This window comes from Danio rerio, chromosome 9 (assembly GCF_052040795.2).
Source record: "Danio rerio strain M-AB ecotype USA chromosome 9, GRCz13ab, whole genome shotgun sequence".
In the NCBI taxonomy this organism is placed as follows: domain Eukaryota; kingdom Metazoa; phylum Chordata; class Actinopteri; order Cypriniformes; family Danionidae; genus Danio; species Danio rerio.
Window position 1 is genome coordinate 55094976 of NC_141029.1, and position 21241 is coordinate 55116216.

Sequence of the window (21241 nt, forward strand, 5' to 3'; positions counted from 1 at the left end):
TTCACACGGGGCTTCAGTGTCAACGCTTGACTGAAGGTGTGTCTGAAGTTGGGGCTGACGCGATCGTCATAGCAGTGTCAGCCAATGAAATTCAGTCAGCAATAGGCCACTGTCTAGCTGGTGTATTTGCTTACAGCGCTCTGATTGGCTGACGCTTCTGTCGGCGCTTGAAAAGTTGAGCTAGTCCCAACTTCTGCAGCGAGCAACGCCTCTGAAGCGGCGCCGACGGATCCACAATGCCTGACATCACCCATTCAAAGTGAATGGGAAGCGTTGACGCTGACGCCCCGTGTGAATGGGGCGTAAGTGAATGCCTATACAGTATTTCTCTGTGAATGAAGCTCTGGAGCACATGCAGAACAGCTTACCAGAGAAAGAGCTGAAGTCAAGAACAGAAAACAGAGGAGAAGAAGAGATGAACATCACTAAAAAATTATCAAAAAAGCAGCACTACTACACTCGCTAACACTCCAGCTACAAATACTGTACCACTAAACACTGACAACTAAAAATACTGTACACTAGATAAATACAAGAGCAGGGGTTCTCAACTGGTTTGGCCATGGGACCCACATTTTTACATGGTCATCAAGCCGCGACCCAAATTTTTAGGAATCATAATATGATTTTAGGAAATATAATTACTTTGTATTTAATTGTTAACATACACAACTAGTGACAGATAAATTATGAGAAAATCACCAAGACTTACAAATAAACAATATTTTATTGCTGTCATTTATCAAAATGCATCAAATTATAGAAATATTACAGAGTAAAAATGTCAAATACTGTAAACAGTGGTTAGGGGAAGGAAAAGTTAAGCTACCATTAGCTAAACTGAACTGTTTATAAAACATTAACACTGATCTAGTTGAACTGAACAGAAACCAGCAAACTGAAGTAAAATTATTAAAACAATCATAACCATTTTATAATAATCCGCAGTTATTTGCTGTTCTGCTTTTGTGTGGGCTTTCTTGGCCTTTGCTACACGGTGAGCACAGTAAGATGTACTTGTACTTGTTTTGAACATGAAGATGTTCGGCACTTTTGTGATGCCCCCAGCTATTAGAGTCGTCTTAGAAAATAGTCCACTGGTTTTTCCTTGCAACTGGGATGTTTGGTTTCAAAATGTCGTTTTAATTTAGGTTTCATCTCTCTCGTAAAAGCACCTCACTAAATATGACACACTGAGGTTTTAAGTGTTTTTGTCGTCAAAATATGTAAATCCACACTTTACATATTCGGGATCGTACTTGCGCTGGAATTTCACATGTCAAAAGGGTATATGCGGAGCTAACGTTAGTGTTGTTCCCATACTGATAAACTTTCGGTGACCTGTCATTGTGAACTTTTTTTCCATTTTATACGGTTCCTTTTACAGCATCGATGTTGTAATGTCATTAAAATACATTCAGTTAAATAAACTTTGGCATTCATTTAGTTGCTCAAGCGTAAAACGAGAAAAAAAGCTGTTTACTCGCACGCGCCCGTCAGAATCTGTGGGCTAGCGCAGAAGCTCCATTAAATATACTGGGGTAAAATAAATGCTCATATTATAAAGACATGACAGGGGAAATGTAATTTAATGCAGTGCTTCTTGTACAATCTGAGACCCACTTTATATCGCATATCACTCAGCCAGTGGAGATCGCTGATTTTTAAAGAAAACAGACTTTAAACAAGGCGGTTTTTGCATTGCAGTTCGCCAAAAGCGCTTAACCCAGGTTACTGGCAAATTAAAAGTCCCATTAGCATGCTTCGGCACACGCATTTCAAAATAAAAGTCCGATATAAGCAAAATAAGTTAAATATTAAACTTTTGTTGTTTTTTTGATCACACACTCCGCGACCCACTAAAAATGTTCCCGCGACCCAGACCCACCAGTTGAGAAACGACTGCAATAGAGCATAATATTTAAAATAATAGCAAAAGTAAATCCAAGACACTCGAGAAAAAATTACTCTGATAAGGGCTGGGTAATTTGACCCAAAATCTAAATCTTGATTAATTGAACATTTAACTTGATTAATGAACAATTATTTTAATAATTTGTTTAATTTTTTTGCCCTCATAGTTCACTGACAAGTTTCGAACAGTAAATATGCTCACATATTACAAGTGAGAGATTTCTGAATGAAGGGTGCGTTACTTATATACCTGTTAAGTAGCAAATAAATTAGCAAACAGTTCAGCTAATAAAATTAATAGCTATTATAATGAAATAGAATCAAGCTATTAAATCTCATTAGCCGTTTCATCACTGTATAACTTTTTGATTAAAGAGCAGCGAATGAATCTCTTATTTATTTAGATTTTTTTGTTTGATTACATAAATAACAGGTGTCACTTTATAAATGCACACATCTAACATTGAAATGAAAGCATTCGACTGCTTAACTAACTTTTTATACTCATTAAGGACAAAATTAGTTGTGTTTAAAAAAACCCCCACCAATATCGACATCTTTAGATGTTATTATTATTAATTATGTGTATATATCTGTTTAAACACGCACCTAAAACCCAGACTTTTGCTCCGCTTTAAATCGCATGTACAGAATTCGTTAGGGAAACAGCGTCTATTTATTACTATAGAGCACGTCAGCTGACAGTCACGCACCTCTATATGACTGTTTTGAGGATTATATATGAAGGGGTGACGGCACCTGTAATAAAAAAAGGAGGAGAATTGCGCCGTTTTTATATTCATTTCAAAGTGTTTTCATGCCTAAACAAAGCGAAAGCACAGAACAGACTCACAATTAAGAGCAAAGGGGCGGCCCCTGGTGGTTCGGCGATATGGGTTGTGTATAGGGAGGTTGGGCTCTTTAATGTTTATTTGCCACCCTTCAAAGAAATACTGAAAAAACAGGAGGAATACAGGAAAATATCTTTACGGGATGATCGCAGGTTAGAAATATAAAATACGGGAGAATCCCTGGAAAAACAGGAGGGTTGACAGGTATGTACTTGATTTTAAAATAATTGAAGGAAACACATGCTATCTACTATCTATGATTATTTATTGAACATGAACGTTGAACAGCTGAAATTGAAACACACATTGCTTAAAAAGAACAGTCAAAAAATAACTAGGAAAAGTAATTGAAAAATCTGGAAAAATTTGATCGATTATAGATTCTGAATGTCGATTTCGATTACTTTTCGATTAACTACCCAGCCCTGATTCTTATGAATGCCATATTCAAAGAGAACAGACACATTAACTAAGCTACCCCTGAACACTCCTAAGCTTTTGTTTGTTTTGGATGATATTTAAATAATTTGATATGTAAAATAATATAATATATAAAAATTATTTTGAATAAAAGTGCTGCCTCAACAAGAACTGAAATAAAGTGTAAAAATTATTACATTTTAACAAAACCTAATTAAAAAGAAAACCTAATAAAAACTACAAAATAAATAACATTAAAAAATGCTAACATTTTAAAAAGGATTATATAACATGTTATGCCTAATATAAAAACTTAAAATTATATATTCAGTATATTAGGTACATTGCTATGGCAGTTTACAATAGAAGTAATAAACAAAAATTAAAAAGTATTAAAATGATAAAACTTACAAAGAAATTACAAAATAATAATTACAAATTTTAAATAATAATAATAATAATAATAATAAAGTTACAAAAAAATGAAAGTTCTAATAAAATTTAAATAAAACAAAAATGACATGCATAAAATGCATTTTCAAGAAAGTGTAAAATATTTCATCCTAATAAAAGCATTTAGAAACAAAAATGTATGTATATATATATATATATATATATATATATATATATATATATATATATATATATATATATATATAGTTGAAGTCAGAATTATTAGCCCCCCTGTTTATTTTTTTCTGCAATTTCTATTTAACGGAGAGAAGATTTTTTTTTTTTTTTTTTACACATTTCTAAACATAATAGTTTTAATAACTCATCCCTAATAACTGATTTATTTTATCTTTGCCATGATGATAGTAAATAATATTAGACTAGATATTCTTCAAGACTCTTCTATACAGCTTAAAGTGACATTTAAAGGCTTAACTAGGTTAATTAGGTTAACTTGGCAGGTAAGAGTAATTAGGCAAGTTATTGTATAATGATGGTTTTTCTGTAGACATTCGAAAAAATATAGCTTAAAAGGGGTTTATAATTTTGACCTTAAAATGGCTTTTAAAAAAATTAAAACTGCTTTTATTCAAGCTGAAATAAAACAAATAAGACTTTCTCTAGAAGAAAAAAAAATGTCAGACATACTGTGAAAATTTCCTTGCTCTGTTAAACATCATTTAGGAAATTAAAAAATAAATAAAACATTTTAAAGGGTGACTAATAATTCTGACTTCAACTGTGTGCGTGTGTGTGTATAATGCAAAGGGACTAAGCCGAAAATAAAATAAAATAATGAATATAGTATATAATGACAGAATGACAATATAATAGCATCATAATGCATGTACTGTACACTATTCCAAAGAACACGTCATTTTATTTTTTACAATAAAATAATTTCACTCTTAAGGATATTTCATTTAATTAGTCATTGTAAAAGTTTAATAATCAGACACTGGAATCAGAATGTGAAAACGCATATCCTAAATAAATAATAATAAATGTTAACAAAAAAGTGCAAGGTAAAGACTAACAGAGGCTGTGATATCTGCTACCAGATCTATTTTCAGCTGTCAGACGCACACATGAAAATATACTACAGTATTTTATAGTCAATATTACAGTGTGTTTTTAACCATACTGCCACTGACTCCTCCAATAGAGATAGAGATGTTGCACAATCAGCTAAAATGGTACTATGATTGGTGTTTATGTATGGGCAATGTATATTGCATCATCAAAAATGACTGAGGTCATGTCCATGTGTTGTGGGATAAGTCTATATATTGATTATTGTGACAGGCCTATGGATAGACAAGACATTAATCAAATACAATTTATGGGTGATTTAATAAATAATATAAATAATTCTCCATTATTTCTGCCAGACTTTTAATCTGTTTTTCAGTAATGTTCTCAGTCCAGTCTGATGCTCTTACCAGCTGGATTATATTGGTGACGCTCTGCCAGTTGGCCAGTTTAATGTTGTCTCCTCCATCCACCAGCCCTTGATAACCCTAAAACAAGCACAACACAGCATTAGAGATGACAGAAATACTCACGTGTCCTGCGAACACACATTTAGCATTTGAAAGGCTTTCATCAGTGTTTTTGAATACCTCGTACACCAGATAGACCTTGGCGCCTACATAGATGCCCATTCGTGTCACAGCGCGGATGGCTGCGTTCATACCTGAATAAACACACATGATAGTCTGTATTTAGATGCTTCTGTAAATCTGTCAATGAATGATGTCGACAGTTTACGCTTTCAATAACTGCTGTTTCTCATAATATTGGTCAAAACAATATCAGGATACTTCATGCTTAAAAAAACCTTAATAATAATAATAATAATAATTATTATTATTATTATTAATATTTTAATATTGGTGCTTTTTTATCATTTTATTTCATTTGGTCTATCATTCTTTTGTCTAAAAATTAAATAAGGTGATTAATTAGCCTGACATGAGTTTTATTTTATTATTCTATACTATACAAAACTAAATTGTCATACTTCATCCTTAAACAACATTAGCGCTATTATAGTGTTTTTATTTCTATTTTATAATTGATAATAGTTCATAATTTATAAAATATTACAATAATAGGTGACTGAGTGGCACAGTAGGTAGTGCTGTCGCCTTACAGCAAGAAGGTCGCTCGTTTGAGTCTCAGCTGGATCAGCTTCTGTGTGGAGTTTGCATGTTCTCCCTGCGTTCGCGTGGGTTTCCTTCGGGTGCTCCGGTTTCCCCCACATGCCAAAGAAATGCTGTACAGGTGAATTGGGTAGGCTGAATTGTCTGTAGTGTATGAGTTTGAATGAGTGTGTGTGGATGTCTCCCAGAGATGGGTTGCGGCTGGCAGAGCATTCACTGTGTAAAAACGTGATGGATAAGTTGGCGGTTCATTCCGCGGTGGCAACCCTGGATTATTCAAGGGACCAAGCCGAAAATGAATGAATGAATTATAACAATACTTTATAATAGTTTATACTTATGTTATTTATACTATATTAGTTTTTCTGTTTCTAAAATTCAAATGAAAATAAGGTAATTAATCAGCCGGGCATGTGTTTTGTGTTATTAGTTTTATTTTTTCCTATATCATTATCATTATTATAGTTAAGTTCATTATAGTTTTGATTAATGATATTTCATCTAATAATCTATTTTTTTCGTCTATTTAATTTTTTCCACTCTTGTTTAAGGTGTTGTTTCTGTCATTTTTTATTTTTACTTTTGTTTATATTTTATATATAGAAAAAGAATTCAATTGAATTTTTAGTTCATTTAAGTATATCAAGTTCAACTACAGAAACTAAAAATAAAATAGTCATGTGTATATCATTTATCAAATAAAAAGGTATGTATGCTTGTATTTGTAAAATTTATATTATAATATGTATATTTTAATTAGGGGTGACATGTTGGCTCAGTGGTTAACACTGTGGCCTCACAGAAAGAAGGCTGCTGGTTCGAGTCCTAGCTGGGTCAGTTTGCATTTCTGTGTGGAGTTTGCATGTTCTCCCCATGTTGGCGTGGGTCTTCTCTGGGTGCTTCCGGTTTCCACAGTACAAACACATGCGCTATAGGGGAATTGAATTAGCTAAATTGTCTGTAGTGCATGAGTGTGAATGAGAGTGCATGGGTGTTTTCCTGTACTGGGTTGTGGCTAGAAGGGCATCCGCTGTGTAAAACATATGCTGGATAAGTTGGCGGTTCATTTCGCTGTGGCGACCTCTGAAGAATAAAAGGACTGAGCCGAAGGAAAATTTATATTTTAGTTAATAAAAACAGTACTTGATGTTTAAATCATGTCATACAAATGTAAAAAACAATTATTGGTCACACTTTACAATAAGGTTCATTAGTTATTGTATATAATGCATTTACTAACATGAACAAACAATAAACAATACATTTACTTCTGTATTTGTTCATGTTAGTAAACGTTAGTTAATGAAAATACAGTAGTTCATTGTTAGTTCATTAACTAATGTTAACAAGCATGGACTTGGATGTTAATAATGCATTAGTAAATGTTCAATTATGATTAATAAATGCTGTACATGTGTTGTTCATGATTAGTTCATGTTAGTAAATGCATTAACTAATGTACCTTATTGTAAAGTGTTACCCAATTATTAAAAGTAGATTTATTAATGTATATTAAAATATGTATATTCGAACAGGTATATAATATAGTGCATTCCATATTTCATATTATCAATCATTATACTTATCATATAATGATATGATTTTTTTTTTCTATTGATTGGCTTTAGTTTAGCTAGCTTTAATAACCCAGAATATAGACCTATATCAGAATATATAAATTATATATATATATATATATATATATATATATATATATATATATATATATATATATATATATATATATATATATACAGTTGAAGTCAGAATTATTAGCCCCCCTGTTTATTTTTTCCCCCAATTTCTTTAACGGAGAGATTTTTTTACACATTGCTTAAAATAATAGTTTTAATAACTCATCTCTAATAACTGATTTATTTTATCTTTGTCATGATGACAGTAAATAATATTTAACTAGATATTCTTCAAGACACTTCTATACAGCTTAAAGTGACATTTAAAGGCTTAACTAGGTTCATTAGGTTGACGGTAAGAGTAATTAGGCAAGTTATTGTATAATGATGGTTTGTTCGGTAGACTATCGAAAGAAATATTTAGCTTAAAGGGGCTAATAATATTGACCTTAAAATGGTGTTTAAAAACTAAAAACTGCTTTAATTCTAGCCGAAATAAAACAAATAAGACTTTCCCCCAGAAGAAAAAATATTATCAGACATACTGTGAAAATGTCCTTGCTCTGTTAAGCATCATTTAAGGATATATTTAGGATAAAATTCAAAGGGGGCTAATAATTCTGACTATGTATGTGTCTGTGTGTGAGTGTGTGTGTGTATATATATATATATATATATATATATATATATATATATATATATATGAATAATACTGAGTATAAATTAAAGGGTATTACATTTTACATTAACAATAATATGAACATTACTCAGTATAATTACTGTTTTTACATTACTGTGATGGTTGGGTTTAGGGTTGCTATAGGGGTAAATGTTAATAAAATACAATGAGTGGCTAATGTAATACATAACATGAATAACACTCTGTATAATTACTGTTATGGACAGGGGTAGGGGTTCGCTCTAATAAAATACAATTTAATAGGTAATTTAATAAATAACACTCAGTTTATATACTGTTTTTACAACAGCTGATCTGAAATCAGCTACTGACATATTTACATAAATCTAGATTTTCCGAATAATAAATACTGTATTTGATTTCAGGCTAATCATTGACCACCAGTGAAGACCGTTGAAATAAACGTTGACATAAACGATGAAGAAAATCTAACGTTACAGCATCTGAAAGACAGTCTCTGTACACATATATATCAGTCACATCAAACTATATACATCTCCCACATATATTATAGTCCTTAGGTAAATGAATACACAAGTCTGTGGGATGTGTAAATGTGTATATAACTTATGTGTGTGTGTGGTGGTCGTGTGGAGGCCCAGCATCACCTTGCGCGTCTCCTCCGCTCGTTAACGCGGCGATGGCTCTTCCCGCGCCGGTCATCCGCAGCTTCTCCAGCCCGGCTGAACTCATCCTGATTAACCTTCAGAAATCCCGCTGCAACCTAAAGACACTGTACGGTAACCGGGCCGCTGTCAATGACTCGTTGGAGAGGATCGGTTCAGCGCGTCTCCTCCTCCTCAGATTGACCTTCTTCGCGCACACGGAAGAACGCGCCCGCCGCTGATGCGTTCTGCGTGCGCGCTCTTCAGTGCGTGCGCGCGCGAGTCTCAAGTACATTTCCTCAAGAAACAAACATTCAGCATAGAGAAAACGATGATGTTTTGATGTATATGGTGTTTTGGTAATACAATACGAACACATTATTAGATAATATATCACGTTTAAATCTGACTAATATTCACGTTTCTTTTTGAGGCGCAAATTATTGGGTTCTGGCTAAAAAGGGGGCGGCCATTTAAAGGGACAGTTCACTATAAATCAAGAAAATCTCTGACTCTCATGCTTTCTAAGACATTTTCCTTCAGTTTAGTTTTTTCCGTTCAGCTGAAACCGTGGTCTGTGTTGATTCACCACACATGAAGACATACTATAGTAACTGAGTAGTGTTTTTAAACCAGTGGTTCTTTTTTCATCAAGTAGCACCTCAGAAAAAAATAGTCTGTCAAAGTACCACCGTAATATCCAGTAATCGGTTGCTTACTTGTTAAATCAGCCCATGACTAGTGAAGTGATAATGTGTATAAATATTTCAGCGTACATACAGTTTAAATGACATACATATTACATAATTCACTACAGTAAACCATGGTGCGTTGTAGTATAACACACACAGAGTTGTAGAAAATGTGTATTAGTACAGTTTTGGATCATTTGATTACATTATTTAAACTCTATGTATCTTTACATCAGGATGGGAGCCCAGTCAAAACCAGCTTTGTCCAGCTTAAACCAGGCTGGTCAAGCTTGTTTTAGCTAGATTTAGCTGGTCATTTTCCAGCCAGACCAGCTAAAACCATGCTGGAAATGTCTGAAAACCAGCCTGAAAATGGCCAAAATCCATCTAAAACCAGGCTGGTCAACCAGCTAAAACCAGCCTAGGCTGGTTTAAGCTGGATTTTTCAGCAGGGAGTAATTTTTGTTTGCATGTGCTTGTTGTCTCAGGATACTACTTGCCCAATTTAATTGCCGCTGCTGGGATTAATAATGTTGTTCAAACTTAAACTAATTCTAACCATATAAACTATATAATTACCTTAACAACACATGCTTTACACTACTGTCTTCAAAACACATCAGTATAACTATAGATTACTATAGTGTTTCTTCATGTGGGACATAATGTCAATGCCTGCCTGTTCTCTGATAGTAAAACAGAAAAACAAAGCATGCAGGCAAAACTAAATGAATACTGATGATACAGCCAGATCTTATGCAGCGAAATGATCAGTCTGTGGAAGAATCTGAACATTATCAACATCATTATTACTTATAATTTGACACTAAAGGAAAACTAAAGGTATTTTCTTCTGTTGTCAATCATACCTGTGCAAACATGTTGTGATCTGGAATTCAGGAGTAACAATGACAGCAGCTTCCACTCAACATATGGGGAATTTGCTTGAAAATTTTGCATTAAAGTCATTTTCTTGAACTACTTTAGTGCAATAAATAATTTTTATTACTTGCTAGTGCTACTATGTATGTGGTTAGTCAGACAGCTCTTCTTTGGGCAAAATAAATGAATAAATAAATAAAAATAATAAATAAATACTTTTTGTTTAGTTATTTTTGCCTAAAGAAAAGTTGTGTGTTTGTGTGTGTGTGTGTGTATATATATATATATATATATATATATATATATATATATATATATATATATATATATATATATATATTATGGTAGCATACTCATTGGCCATTTTATTAGGTACACCTGTCCAACTGCTCGATAACGCACATTTATAATCAGCCAATCACATGGCTGCAACTCAATGCATTTAGGCATGTAGACATGGTCAAGACGATCTGCTGCAGTTCAAAGCGAGCATCAGAATTGATAAAGAAAGGTGATTTAACAGACTTTGAACGTGGCATGGTTGTTGGTGCCAGACGGGCTGCTCTGAGTATTTCAGAAACTGCTAATCTACTGAGATTTTTACGCACAACCATCTCTAGGGTTTACAGAGAATGATCTGAAAAACAGAAAATATCCAGTGAGCGGCAGTTCTGTGGGTGCAAATACCTTGTTGAGGCCAGAGGTCAGAGGAGAATGGCCAGACTGGTTCCAGCAGATAGAAAGGCAACAGTAACACAAATAAGCACTCGTTACAACCGAGGTCTGCAGAAGAGTATCTCTGAACACACAACACGTCCAACCTTGAGGCGGATGGGCTACAGCAGCAGAAGACCACACCGGGTGCCGCTCCTGTCAGGTAAGAACAGGAAACTGAGGCTACAATTCACACAGGCTCACCAAAACTGGACAATAGAAGATTGGAGAAACGTTGCCTGCTCTGAGTCTCCATTTCTGCTGCCACATTCGGATGGTCGGCTCAGAATTTGGCATCAACAACATGAAAGCATGGATCCATCCTGCCCTTTATCAACGGTTCAGGCTGCTGGTGGTGGTGTAATGGTGTGGGGGATATTTTCTTTGCACACTTTGGGTCCATTAGTACCAATTGAGCATCGTGTCAACGCCACAGACTACCTGAGTTTTGTTGCTGACCATGTCCATCTCTTTATGACCACAGTGTACTCATCTTCTGATGGCTACTTCCAGCAGGATAACGCTCCATGTCATAAAGCGTGAATCATCTCAGACTGGTTTCTAGAACATGACAATGAGTTCACTGTACTCAAATGGCCTCCACAGTCACCAGATGTTAATCCAATAGAGCTCCTTTGGGATGTGGTGGAATGGGAGACTCACATAATGGATGTGCAGCAGACAAATCTGCAGCAACTGCGTGAGAAATCTCTGAGGTATATTTCCAGTATCTTGTTGAATCTATGCCATGAAAGATTAAGGCAGTTCTGAAGGCAAAAGGGGCTCCAACCCGGTACTAGTAAGATGTACCTAATAAAGTGGCCAGTTAGTACCTGTTCAAAACCAAAATACAAAATTGTAGGTTTAACAGTAGGCAGTTTGTGCTTGTTGGTCTAGAAATGTCTGTGTGTCAGTCTTTGCACTGCATTTAATAAAACTTTAATGCTTTAAAATGTATCAACTCTTTAAAACTCACCGCAACTGCCTGAATGACCTTTTGTCCATAGATTATTATTAAAACTAAAAACTAAATTCACAAGGATGATGTCAGGAACACAGTTTAACCAAATAAATTGCTAAAAATATATTTATGAAGAGTGCAAGATAAAGGGTTAAATAATAATCACTGGCGACATGGTGGTGCAGTGGTTAGCACTATTACCTCATAGCAAGAAGGTCGTTGGTTTGAGTCCCGGCTGGGTCAGTTGGTGTTTCTGTAAGGAGTTTGCATGTTCTCCCCATGTTAGTGTGGGTTTCCTCTGGGTGCTCCGGTTTCCCCCACAGTCCAAACACATGCGCTATAGGGGAATTAAAGAAACTAAATTGGCCGTAGTGTACGAGTGTGTGTGTGTGTGTGATTGTGAGAGTGTATGGGTTTTTCCCAGTACTGGCTTGTGGCTGGAAGGGTATTCAATGTGTAAAACATATGCTGGATAAGTTGACAGTTCATTCCGCTGTGGAGACCCCTGATAAATAAGGGACAAATCCGAAGGAAATTGAATAAGCACTGTATAAAACCCCTAAATTTGTTAATAGTTTGTGTAAGTAAACATGCAACACTGGTAGCCTCTAAATCATAGGTGTCAAACTCAGTTCCAAAAGGGCCGCAGCTCTGAACAGTTTAGTTCCAACCCTAATTAAACACACCTGATCAAACTAATTGAGTTCTTCAGGCTTGTTTGAAACCTACAGGTACTGTAAGTGTGTTGGAGCAGGGTTGGAACTAAACTGTGCAGGGCTTCGGCCCTCCAAGAACTGAGTTTGACACCCCTGCTCTACATGATTCTAAAGACTCCATCCTCTATCAATTGGTAATGCAATAAACCTGGTGAACTTTGAACAGGCAACTCTGTGATACGCTATCTGGCAAGTTCTACTTCACACACAGCAGAAGTGCAGAGACCTGAAATACTGTATTTATGGCTATGATGGGCAATAAAGTCTTAAAGAACAGGTCATACGGGCTTTGGGAAAAATATCTGATCTGTCGTTTCAATGTAAACCGTCAATAAAGTTCTGAACACAAAAAACTAATGAGGCAGTCATTTTGACGGGTTACACACATTGTAATACCCAGGTGTCAAACTCAGTTCCAAAAGGGCCGCAGCTCTGCACAGTTTAGTTCCAACCCTAATTAAACACACCTGATCAAACTTAATTGATTCCTTCAGGCTTGTTTGAAACCTACAGGTAAGTGTGTTGGAGCAGGGTTGGAACTAAACTGTGCAGGGCTTCAGCCCTCCAGGAATTGCGTTTGACACCCCTGTTGTAATATATTCATTCATTTATTTTCCATCAGCTCAGTCCCTTTATTAATCAGGGGTCGCCACAGCAGAATGAACTGCCAACTATTCTAGGATATGTGTTACGCTGCAGATGCCCTTCCTGTCGCAAAACCCATACAAATTTATTCATACACTCATACACTACGACCAATTTAGTTAATCAATTCTTCTATAGTGCATGTGTTTGGACTCTGGGGGAAACCGACGCCAACACGGGGAGAACATGCAAACTCCACACAGAAATGCCAACTGACCCAGCCGGGACTCGAACCAGTGACCTTCTTGCTGTTAGGCGACAGGGCTACTGAGCCACCGTACCATTTAAAATCATTTAATAATATAATAATGACATTTAATTATATATTTAAATCTTTAGCCTGTTACTGAACTACATCAACATGATCAAAGGGGAGGGGCTTAGATCCTGAACTGATTCAAATGAATCATATTGAAATCAATGCAACATGATTCTAATAATAAACACATATTCTGAGAAAATGACAATGTTTGCTGATCTTACATGCATTTTAACCTGTCATAGGAGACAACTGCTCTTAGTTGAAGTCAAAATTCATAATATGTATGCTAAACTTAATAGTTTTAATAACTGATTTCTCTAATCGTTGGCACGATGACAGTACATCCACTCACTGGCCACTTTAATAGGTACACCTGTCCAAGTGCTTGTTAACGCAAATTTCTAATGAGCCAATCACATGGCAGCAACTCAATGCATTTAGGCATGTAGACATGGTCAAGACGATCTGCTGCAGTTCAAAGCGAGCATCAGAATAGGTGAGAAAGGAGATTTAAGTGACTTTGAACGTGGCATGGTTGTTGGTGCTGTGCATCTCTGAACACACAACACATCCAACCTTGAGGCGGATGGGCTACAGCAGCAGAATGCTATCATGCCAATATGGAGCAAAATCTCTGAGGAATATTTCCATTATCTTGTTAAATCTACGCCACAAAGGATTAAGGCAGTTGTGAAGGCAAAAGGGGCTCCAACCGGTTACTAGTAAGGTGTACCTAATAAAGTGGCCGGGGAATGTAATATTTAATTAGATATTGTTCAAGAGACTACTAGTTCTGTAGACCTTCGAAACACAAATATTGCTAATAATATTGACCTTAAAATGGCTTTAAAATATAAAAAATTGCTTTCATTCTAGCCGAAATAAAATAAATAAGACTTTCTCCAGAAGAAAAAATATTATAGGAAATACTGTGGAAAAATTCCTGAATCTGTTAAACATCATTCGGAAAATAATCTGATAAAGAAATTCACAGGAGGCCGAATAATTCTGTCTTCAACTGCACAGCATATCCAAAATGCACAACATACCTCAATGTGTGACATCAAACCTGAAAAGACGGAGCAGTAGCCGGAGGGTTTGGTACAGTACATCAGTGTTTATTCCATGCAGTTGCTCTGCCTTGATTTTACACCCTTGTCGCACTGTACACAGGCTATTACAGGAATCATCAGGATTGGTTGATCATAACACCATTCAAGATAATAGAGGAGACATGAGTAAGAAACAAGGAGATGAAGACATTCTGCACAAAAATAGTTCATCTTTAAATACCTGGATATGCAGGAGATGATGAAGCAATTAAAAACGGTTAACATGAACAGGACAGAGAACAATGTACAGGAGATATTTTCTGAATGCCCTCTGTGGTGCAGTCAAACTAATGTAAGTCGCTGCTTCAATTATCTTTACATCGCATTATTATTTCAGCGATTAAACGTGACTAAAAAGGATTATTATTTCTTGTTTTGCAGATAAAATGGGTGAATAAATATAGATTTTAGGACAATTATTAATTTAAGATGCCATACACAGGGACACAGAAAACGCAGACATTCTTCAAAATAAATTACGTTACATGATCGTGTAGACCAGCTACTAAACAAAGAGAAGGACTATTTAAATTAAAATAAATTAAAATCATATTATACAGGATCTGTGATGGCGCTGCGGCCGGAAAGACTTCATACATCATCATAATTCATACATTATTCACTAAAAACCCCGAGCTGATCTTTAGTGTAACACGTAAACGGAAAATAAGTCAGGTTTGCCTTCATTACAGTTCCACTTGTTGGTTTGTTTTTAGCACGTAAGCTTCACACTGAGGAGAAATATACTGCTCATTTCACCTCCTGATTGGAAAAATTGGCCCAGAGTTTAAAAAGGTCAACATGAAAACTCCTTTTACATCTGCAGCATGTCATTCTTCTGGATATTAGGAGACTTTAAAATGACAGGACTTGATTTAATCCATTGGAAATGTTCTTAAAGTGACAGTTCAACCAAAATGTAGCTTTACTCTCCTTGAAGTGATGATAAAACACAAAAGAAGATATTTTGAAGAATGTTGGAAGGTTGATTTCCATTGTGAAAAATTTATAAAAATACTATGAATGGTTACAGATACCAAACATTCTTCAAAATATTTCCTACTTCTCATTCATTTTCCTTCGCCTTCCATTTATTAATCAGGGGTCGCCCGCAATGGAATGAACCGCCAACTATTCCAGCTTATGTTTTACGCAGCGGATGCCTTTCCAGCTGCAATTCAGTACTGGGAAACATCCATACACACTCATTCATATATCCTTTTGTGTTTAACAGAGGAAAGAAACATTCTGAGGAATGTTGGAAAGTTGATTTCCATTGTAAAAGTAATAATAAATAAAAACACTATGATAGTCAATGGTTTCCGATTTTAAACATTCTTCAAAATATCTCCTTTTGTCATCCATTCATTTTCCTTCAGCTTAGTGCATTTATTCATCAGGGGTCGCCACAATGGAATGAACCGCCAACTATTCCAGCATATGTTTTACACAGCGGATGCCCTTCCGGCTGCAACCCAGTACTGGGAAACATCCATACACACTCATTCATATATCCTTTTGTGTTTAACAGAGGAAAGAAACATTCTGAGGAATGTTGGAAAGTTGATTTCCATTGTAAAAGTAATAATAAATAAAAACACTATGATAGTCAATGGTTTCCGATTTTAAACATTCTTCAAAATATCTCCTTTTGTCATCCATTCATTTTCCTTCAGCTTAGTGCATTTATTCATCAGGGGTCGCCACAATGGAATGAACCGCCAACTATTCCAGCATATGTTTTACACAGCGGATGCCCTTCCAGCTGCAACCCAGTACTGGGAAACATCCATACACACTTATTCATTTCTCCTTTTACGTTCAACGGAGGAAAGAAATATTGTGAAGAATGTTGGAAAGTTAATTTCCATTGTAAACATAATAATAAATAAAAATACTATGATAGGTTAGCGATCCCACATTCTTCAAACTATCTACTTTTGTCATTCTTTCGGCTTAGTCCCTTTATTAATCAGGGGTCACCACAACGAAATGAACCATCAACTTATCCAGCATATGTTTTACACAACCGATGCCTTTTCAGCCGCAACCCAGTACTGGGAAACACCCACACACACTCATTTATATCTCCTTTTGTGTTCAACAGAAGAATGAAACTCAAACAAGGTTTGTAACAAGAGTAAATAATGACCGAATTGTCATTATTTTGGGCTGAACTGTGACTTTAATAATGAACAATGCACCAGAATGAATGGCTAGAAGAGAGTGCGGGGTAAAAAAAAATAAAATAAATAAATACTACAAAATGAAGAGGGTTAATTTGATTTCATGTTGACCTAAAGTTTGTTTCCAGTGGCCCTTTTTGTTCATTTGCTGCAAAGCAGACCGATTTTTCCTCAGAAAACTCAATGATACTGTAGATTTACTGTAGAGTTACACTCCAGTTCAACAGTTCTGGTAATACTGTGAAAGATTATTTTAATATTCAATAACTCAAATGCACAGGCGTCAAACTCAGTTCCTGGAGGGCCACAGCTCTACACAGTTTAGCTTTAACCCTAATTAAACACATCTGATCAAACTAATAAAGTCTTTCAGGCTTGTTTGAAACCTCCAGGTAAAGCTGTGGTCACACTGAATTTTTATCCCCATATACTTCAATTCGTACGTACGCGAATAAGTCAGACCGGAATTACTCAAAAGCTTGTGCGACAAGTTTTACAGTTCGCTGCATTGTGAAATCGCATCACTTGACTGCATGAGACCAATCGCAGATCAAAACATTTGTAATCATATGGTTTAATCCCGCCCCTTTTCGCAGCACCGTACACGTGAAGGCAAGCTCAAACTCTTGTGTGACCGCAGCTTAAGTGTGTTGAAGCAGGGTTAGAACTAAACTGTGCAGGGTTGCGGTCCTCCAGGAACTGAGTTTGACACCTCTACTGTAAGGTATAGTAAAAAGCAAATAATTTAATTAATTAAAAGCAGAATTTTCAGCATCATTACTCCAGAATTCAGTGTCACATGATCACATTCTAATACAATGATGATTTGCTACTCTATTAAGATTATTATTCATAATCAAAGTTGCCTAGTCACACTTCACAAGGTTTTATTAGCTCATGCATTTACTAACATTAACTAATAATGAATGATACTTACGCAGCATTTATTAATCATAGTTCAACATGTACTAACGCATTATCTGAAGTTGTGTTACCTAACATTAGTTAATGCACTCTGAGGTAATATTAACCAAGAATGAATGCCTGTATTTGCATTCGCAAAGATGAATAAATACTGTATTAAATGTATTGTTCATTGATTGTTCATGCTAGTAAATACATTAATATAACCTTATTGTAAAATGCTATGTGTCGCATTGAAATCTAAATTTACAGTAATTAATTATGCGGTACTCAATAAAATATTCTACATTTGAGGATGTCTGCAGTTCGTCTGGTGGAAAATAAACCCGGGGTGCAAACTGATAATTAAATTTAACCCCATATTGTTTTTTTTTTATCTTCCCAGGTTCTGCTGGTTGCAATTTCCAAATATTCCTTGCCAATCTTAAGCCAATTGTAATGGGTTGTTTTGGTTCAATATCGATTTTCCGCAACTGTTGCAGAGCATGGGGGACTAGAGTACGTGCTCCAGCTTGGCCTCCCCTGGTCCTAACCCCATATTGTTAGCAATGCCTAAAATCCCAGCATACAATGATCCAATCAAATCCCGGAGGACAGAATTAAGCCCTGTCCTACTTTTTTTCTCTCTCATTTTGTCACAATAATGAAAAAAAAAAGAAAAATCTTAACTTTCATTCAAAGCTAAATTTGAAAAAAGGTTTATTTTGATTAATTGATCAATGTTAAAAACAATGTTTTGCTTCAGATTGCAATGGAAATCAATTTCTTTATATTATTCATTAATTTACTTGCAGCTTAGGCCCTCAATCATATGGGGGGTGCCACAATTCGCCAACTATTTCAGCATATGTTTTACACAGCAGATGCCCTTTCAGCAGCAACCCAGTATTGGGAAACACTCTTTTTACATTAGAAATGTAAATTTTTTTCAAACAAATTTCATGCATCTTTACCAAATTAAAAGGGAATAAAATTGAATGAAATCATGAACAAACGTTTCCACAAAAACAATAAAAGTTAGAATTATTAGCCCCCCTGAATTATTAGACCTGTTTATTCACCCCCCCAACCCCCCCCCCCCCCCCCAATTTCTGTTTAGTGGAGAGCAGATTTCTTTAAAACATTTCTAAACATAATAGTTTTAATAACTCATCTCTAATAACTGGTTTATTTTATCTTTGTCATGATGACAGTAAATAATATTTTACTTGATATTTTTCAAGACACTTCTATACAGCTTAAATTGACATTTAAAGGCTTAACTAGGTTAATTAGGGTAACCAGGCAGGTTAGGGGAATTAGGCAAGTTATTGTATAACGATGGTTGGTTCTGTAGACTATCAAAAAAATAAAAAAATAAAATAAAAACCTTAAAGGGGCCAATAATTTTGACCTTAAAATGGTGTTTAAAAAATTTAAAACTTCTTTTATTCTGGCCAAAATAAAACAAATAAGACTTTCTCCAGGAGAAAAAATATTATCATAAATACTGTGAAAATTTCCTTGCTCTGTTAAACATCATTTGGGAAATATTTACAAAAGAAAACAAATTCAAAAGGGGCTAATAATTCTGACTTCAACTGTATAAAGCAACCCAACTGTTTTAATGATTAATATGTCTAAATAAATAATAAACTTTTCTACTTTTTCCTCATAATTTTGACGGATAAAATGTCTATATAGTTTATTTGATTATTTTCACATTGTGTGAAAGACATAATATCTGATTTTAATGTAATGCAGTTATTATGAACTCTCGTTATCAAAGAATCTTAAAGTCAAATGTAAAAGACTGTATTTTCCATAAAACTATAAAGCTGGAAAAATGTGTTAACACTGATAATTATTACCATCAATAACTGATCATAACAGATCAGCAAATCATCATCTTACACTGATTTCTGAAGGATCATGTGGAGACTGGAGTAATGATACTGAAAACTCCTCTTTACATCACAGAAATGAAAGACGTTTTGCTTTCAATTCTCATAGAAGTCAGTTATTTAAGTTTAAAATAATATAAATCACACTATTATCCCTTTTACTGTCTTTTTGATCAAATAAATACAGCCTTGGTGTGCAAATCATGTTTGTTTTTTCATTTCACTGACCGCAATACTTATAACGGTGGTCCACATCCTGCAAAGGCGTCTTTTAAGACTATTATACAAAATAACACCATTCACAGTTTATAACCTGATGATGAAGGAGGATTTTGAACTTGTACAAGAACATCTCTATCTATCTAAACACAGGGTAAATGTGACAATAATAAATAATAATCGAGCCGGAAGATGCAGCGTCCCATTCATACGGAAATAAAACACTTGTAAGGGAGAATTTACACCAAGACACACACTCAACCTGCAGTTTAATCCAGGTTTGTTAACATTAAAAGCACTGGATTTGAATGCAGACGTCCAAAATAAGACAGACGAAGCATTTCTTTTTTTTCTGACTGCAGTTGTAAAGCATTGAACCTGAGCATCAAACCAGCAGAAAGCAAGGGAAACGTCCTGTATTATTTTATTTATTTGTTTTTTTCTAGCCTTTTTCTCTTTTTTTTTTACTCAAAAAAACGCGACGTGTAAAAAATAACAAACTCAAATCTGCAAAAATAGAGGTCTTTTACAAAGCTGTTTATTTCCGACTTATTTCTCAACTCTCTTTGTCTGTCCAGCCTGCTAGACAGAGTCATCCTGAGCGAATAAATGAATGAATGAATGATTCTCCATGCCTGAGCGTTATTGCTGATTCCCCCTTAAACACATCTGTGCTTCTGCAGTCTCTGTCTACACTACACACACACACACACACACACAAACACACACAGTAGACCATACAGAGGGATGCTTCTACCAAACACTACTGTTCTAGCATCATTTGATCAGCATCTTTATACTGTTCCAAACCGTTCTGAGCATTTTGTCAATGCTTAAAAATACATCTAAGACTTTTATTTTTTATCTTAAAGCATTTATTATTTTAACATTTATATGATAATTAATTTAAAAATAAATGTGTGAAAATTGGAGAGTTTTATTTTTATTTTGAAGTTAATTAATGGGATTGTTTTTCCAAGCATTTATTTTTTATTTAATTGTGCATTTTTCTTTTAATTAAATATATGAAAATGAAACAGGGAAACAAATAACAAAAGATTAAAACAACATTGTCTGTTTTATCTGAAGTTTTTAGAATTATTTCAAATTTGTTTGTAATAAAAATAAAACAAAAAATGTGTATTTATTATGTATAAATGTATTAATTTTTAAAAAATAAAATAAGTTAAAAAAAAAACTATAAAATCACATTTAAATTATTTATTAATTTTAATTATTTATTAAATAAAATTATTATATTATTTCAGCAGATTTTTATTTGTGTTCTATATTTTTTAATTAT

General features: G+C 34.7%; 1 protein-coding gene and 1 long non-coding RNA gene across 4 annotated transcripts in view; both read right to left on the bottom strand.

The window, feature by feature from the left end:
• Positions 1 to 8956, bottom strand: part of pfkla (phosphofructokinase, liver a) — a 53940-nt gene extending 44984 nt beyond the window's left edge. For both annotated transcript variants that reach the window (XR_015499935.1, XM_087268484.1), the window contains exons 1-3: positions 8746 to 8956; positions 5261 to 5334; positions 5081 to 5158 (exon numbers count right to left, since the gene is read on the bottom strand). Coding sequence is in view for 1 of the 2 variants with exons in the window: in XM_087268484.1 (XP_087124610.1) it covers positions 5081 to 5158; positions 5261 to 5334; positions 8746 to 8830 (237 nt within the window). In the remaining variant the exon portion in view is untranslated. The remainder of the gene's footprint in view (positions 1 to 5080; positions 5159 to 5260; positions 5335 to 8745) is intronic.
• A 5755-nt stretch (positions 8957 to 14711) lies between these two features.
• The window catches only part of LOC147835447 (uncharacterized), a 479758-nt gene continuing 473228 nt past the window's right edge, over positions 14712 to 21241 (bottom strand). Inside the window, exons 2-4 of one of the 2 annotated variants that reach the window (XR_015500066.1) lie at positions 17631 to 18734; positions 16209 to 17208; positions 14712 to 15910 (exon numbers count right to left, since the gene is read on the bottom strand). This is a non-coding gene — a long non-coding RNA (uncharacterized LOC147835447). Of the gene's footprint in view, positions 15911 to 16208; positions 17209 to 17624; positions 19955 to 21241 lie in introns of those variants that run through there. The other variant, XR_015500065.1, reaches the window with a different exon arrangement.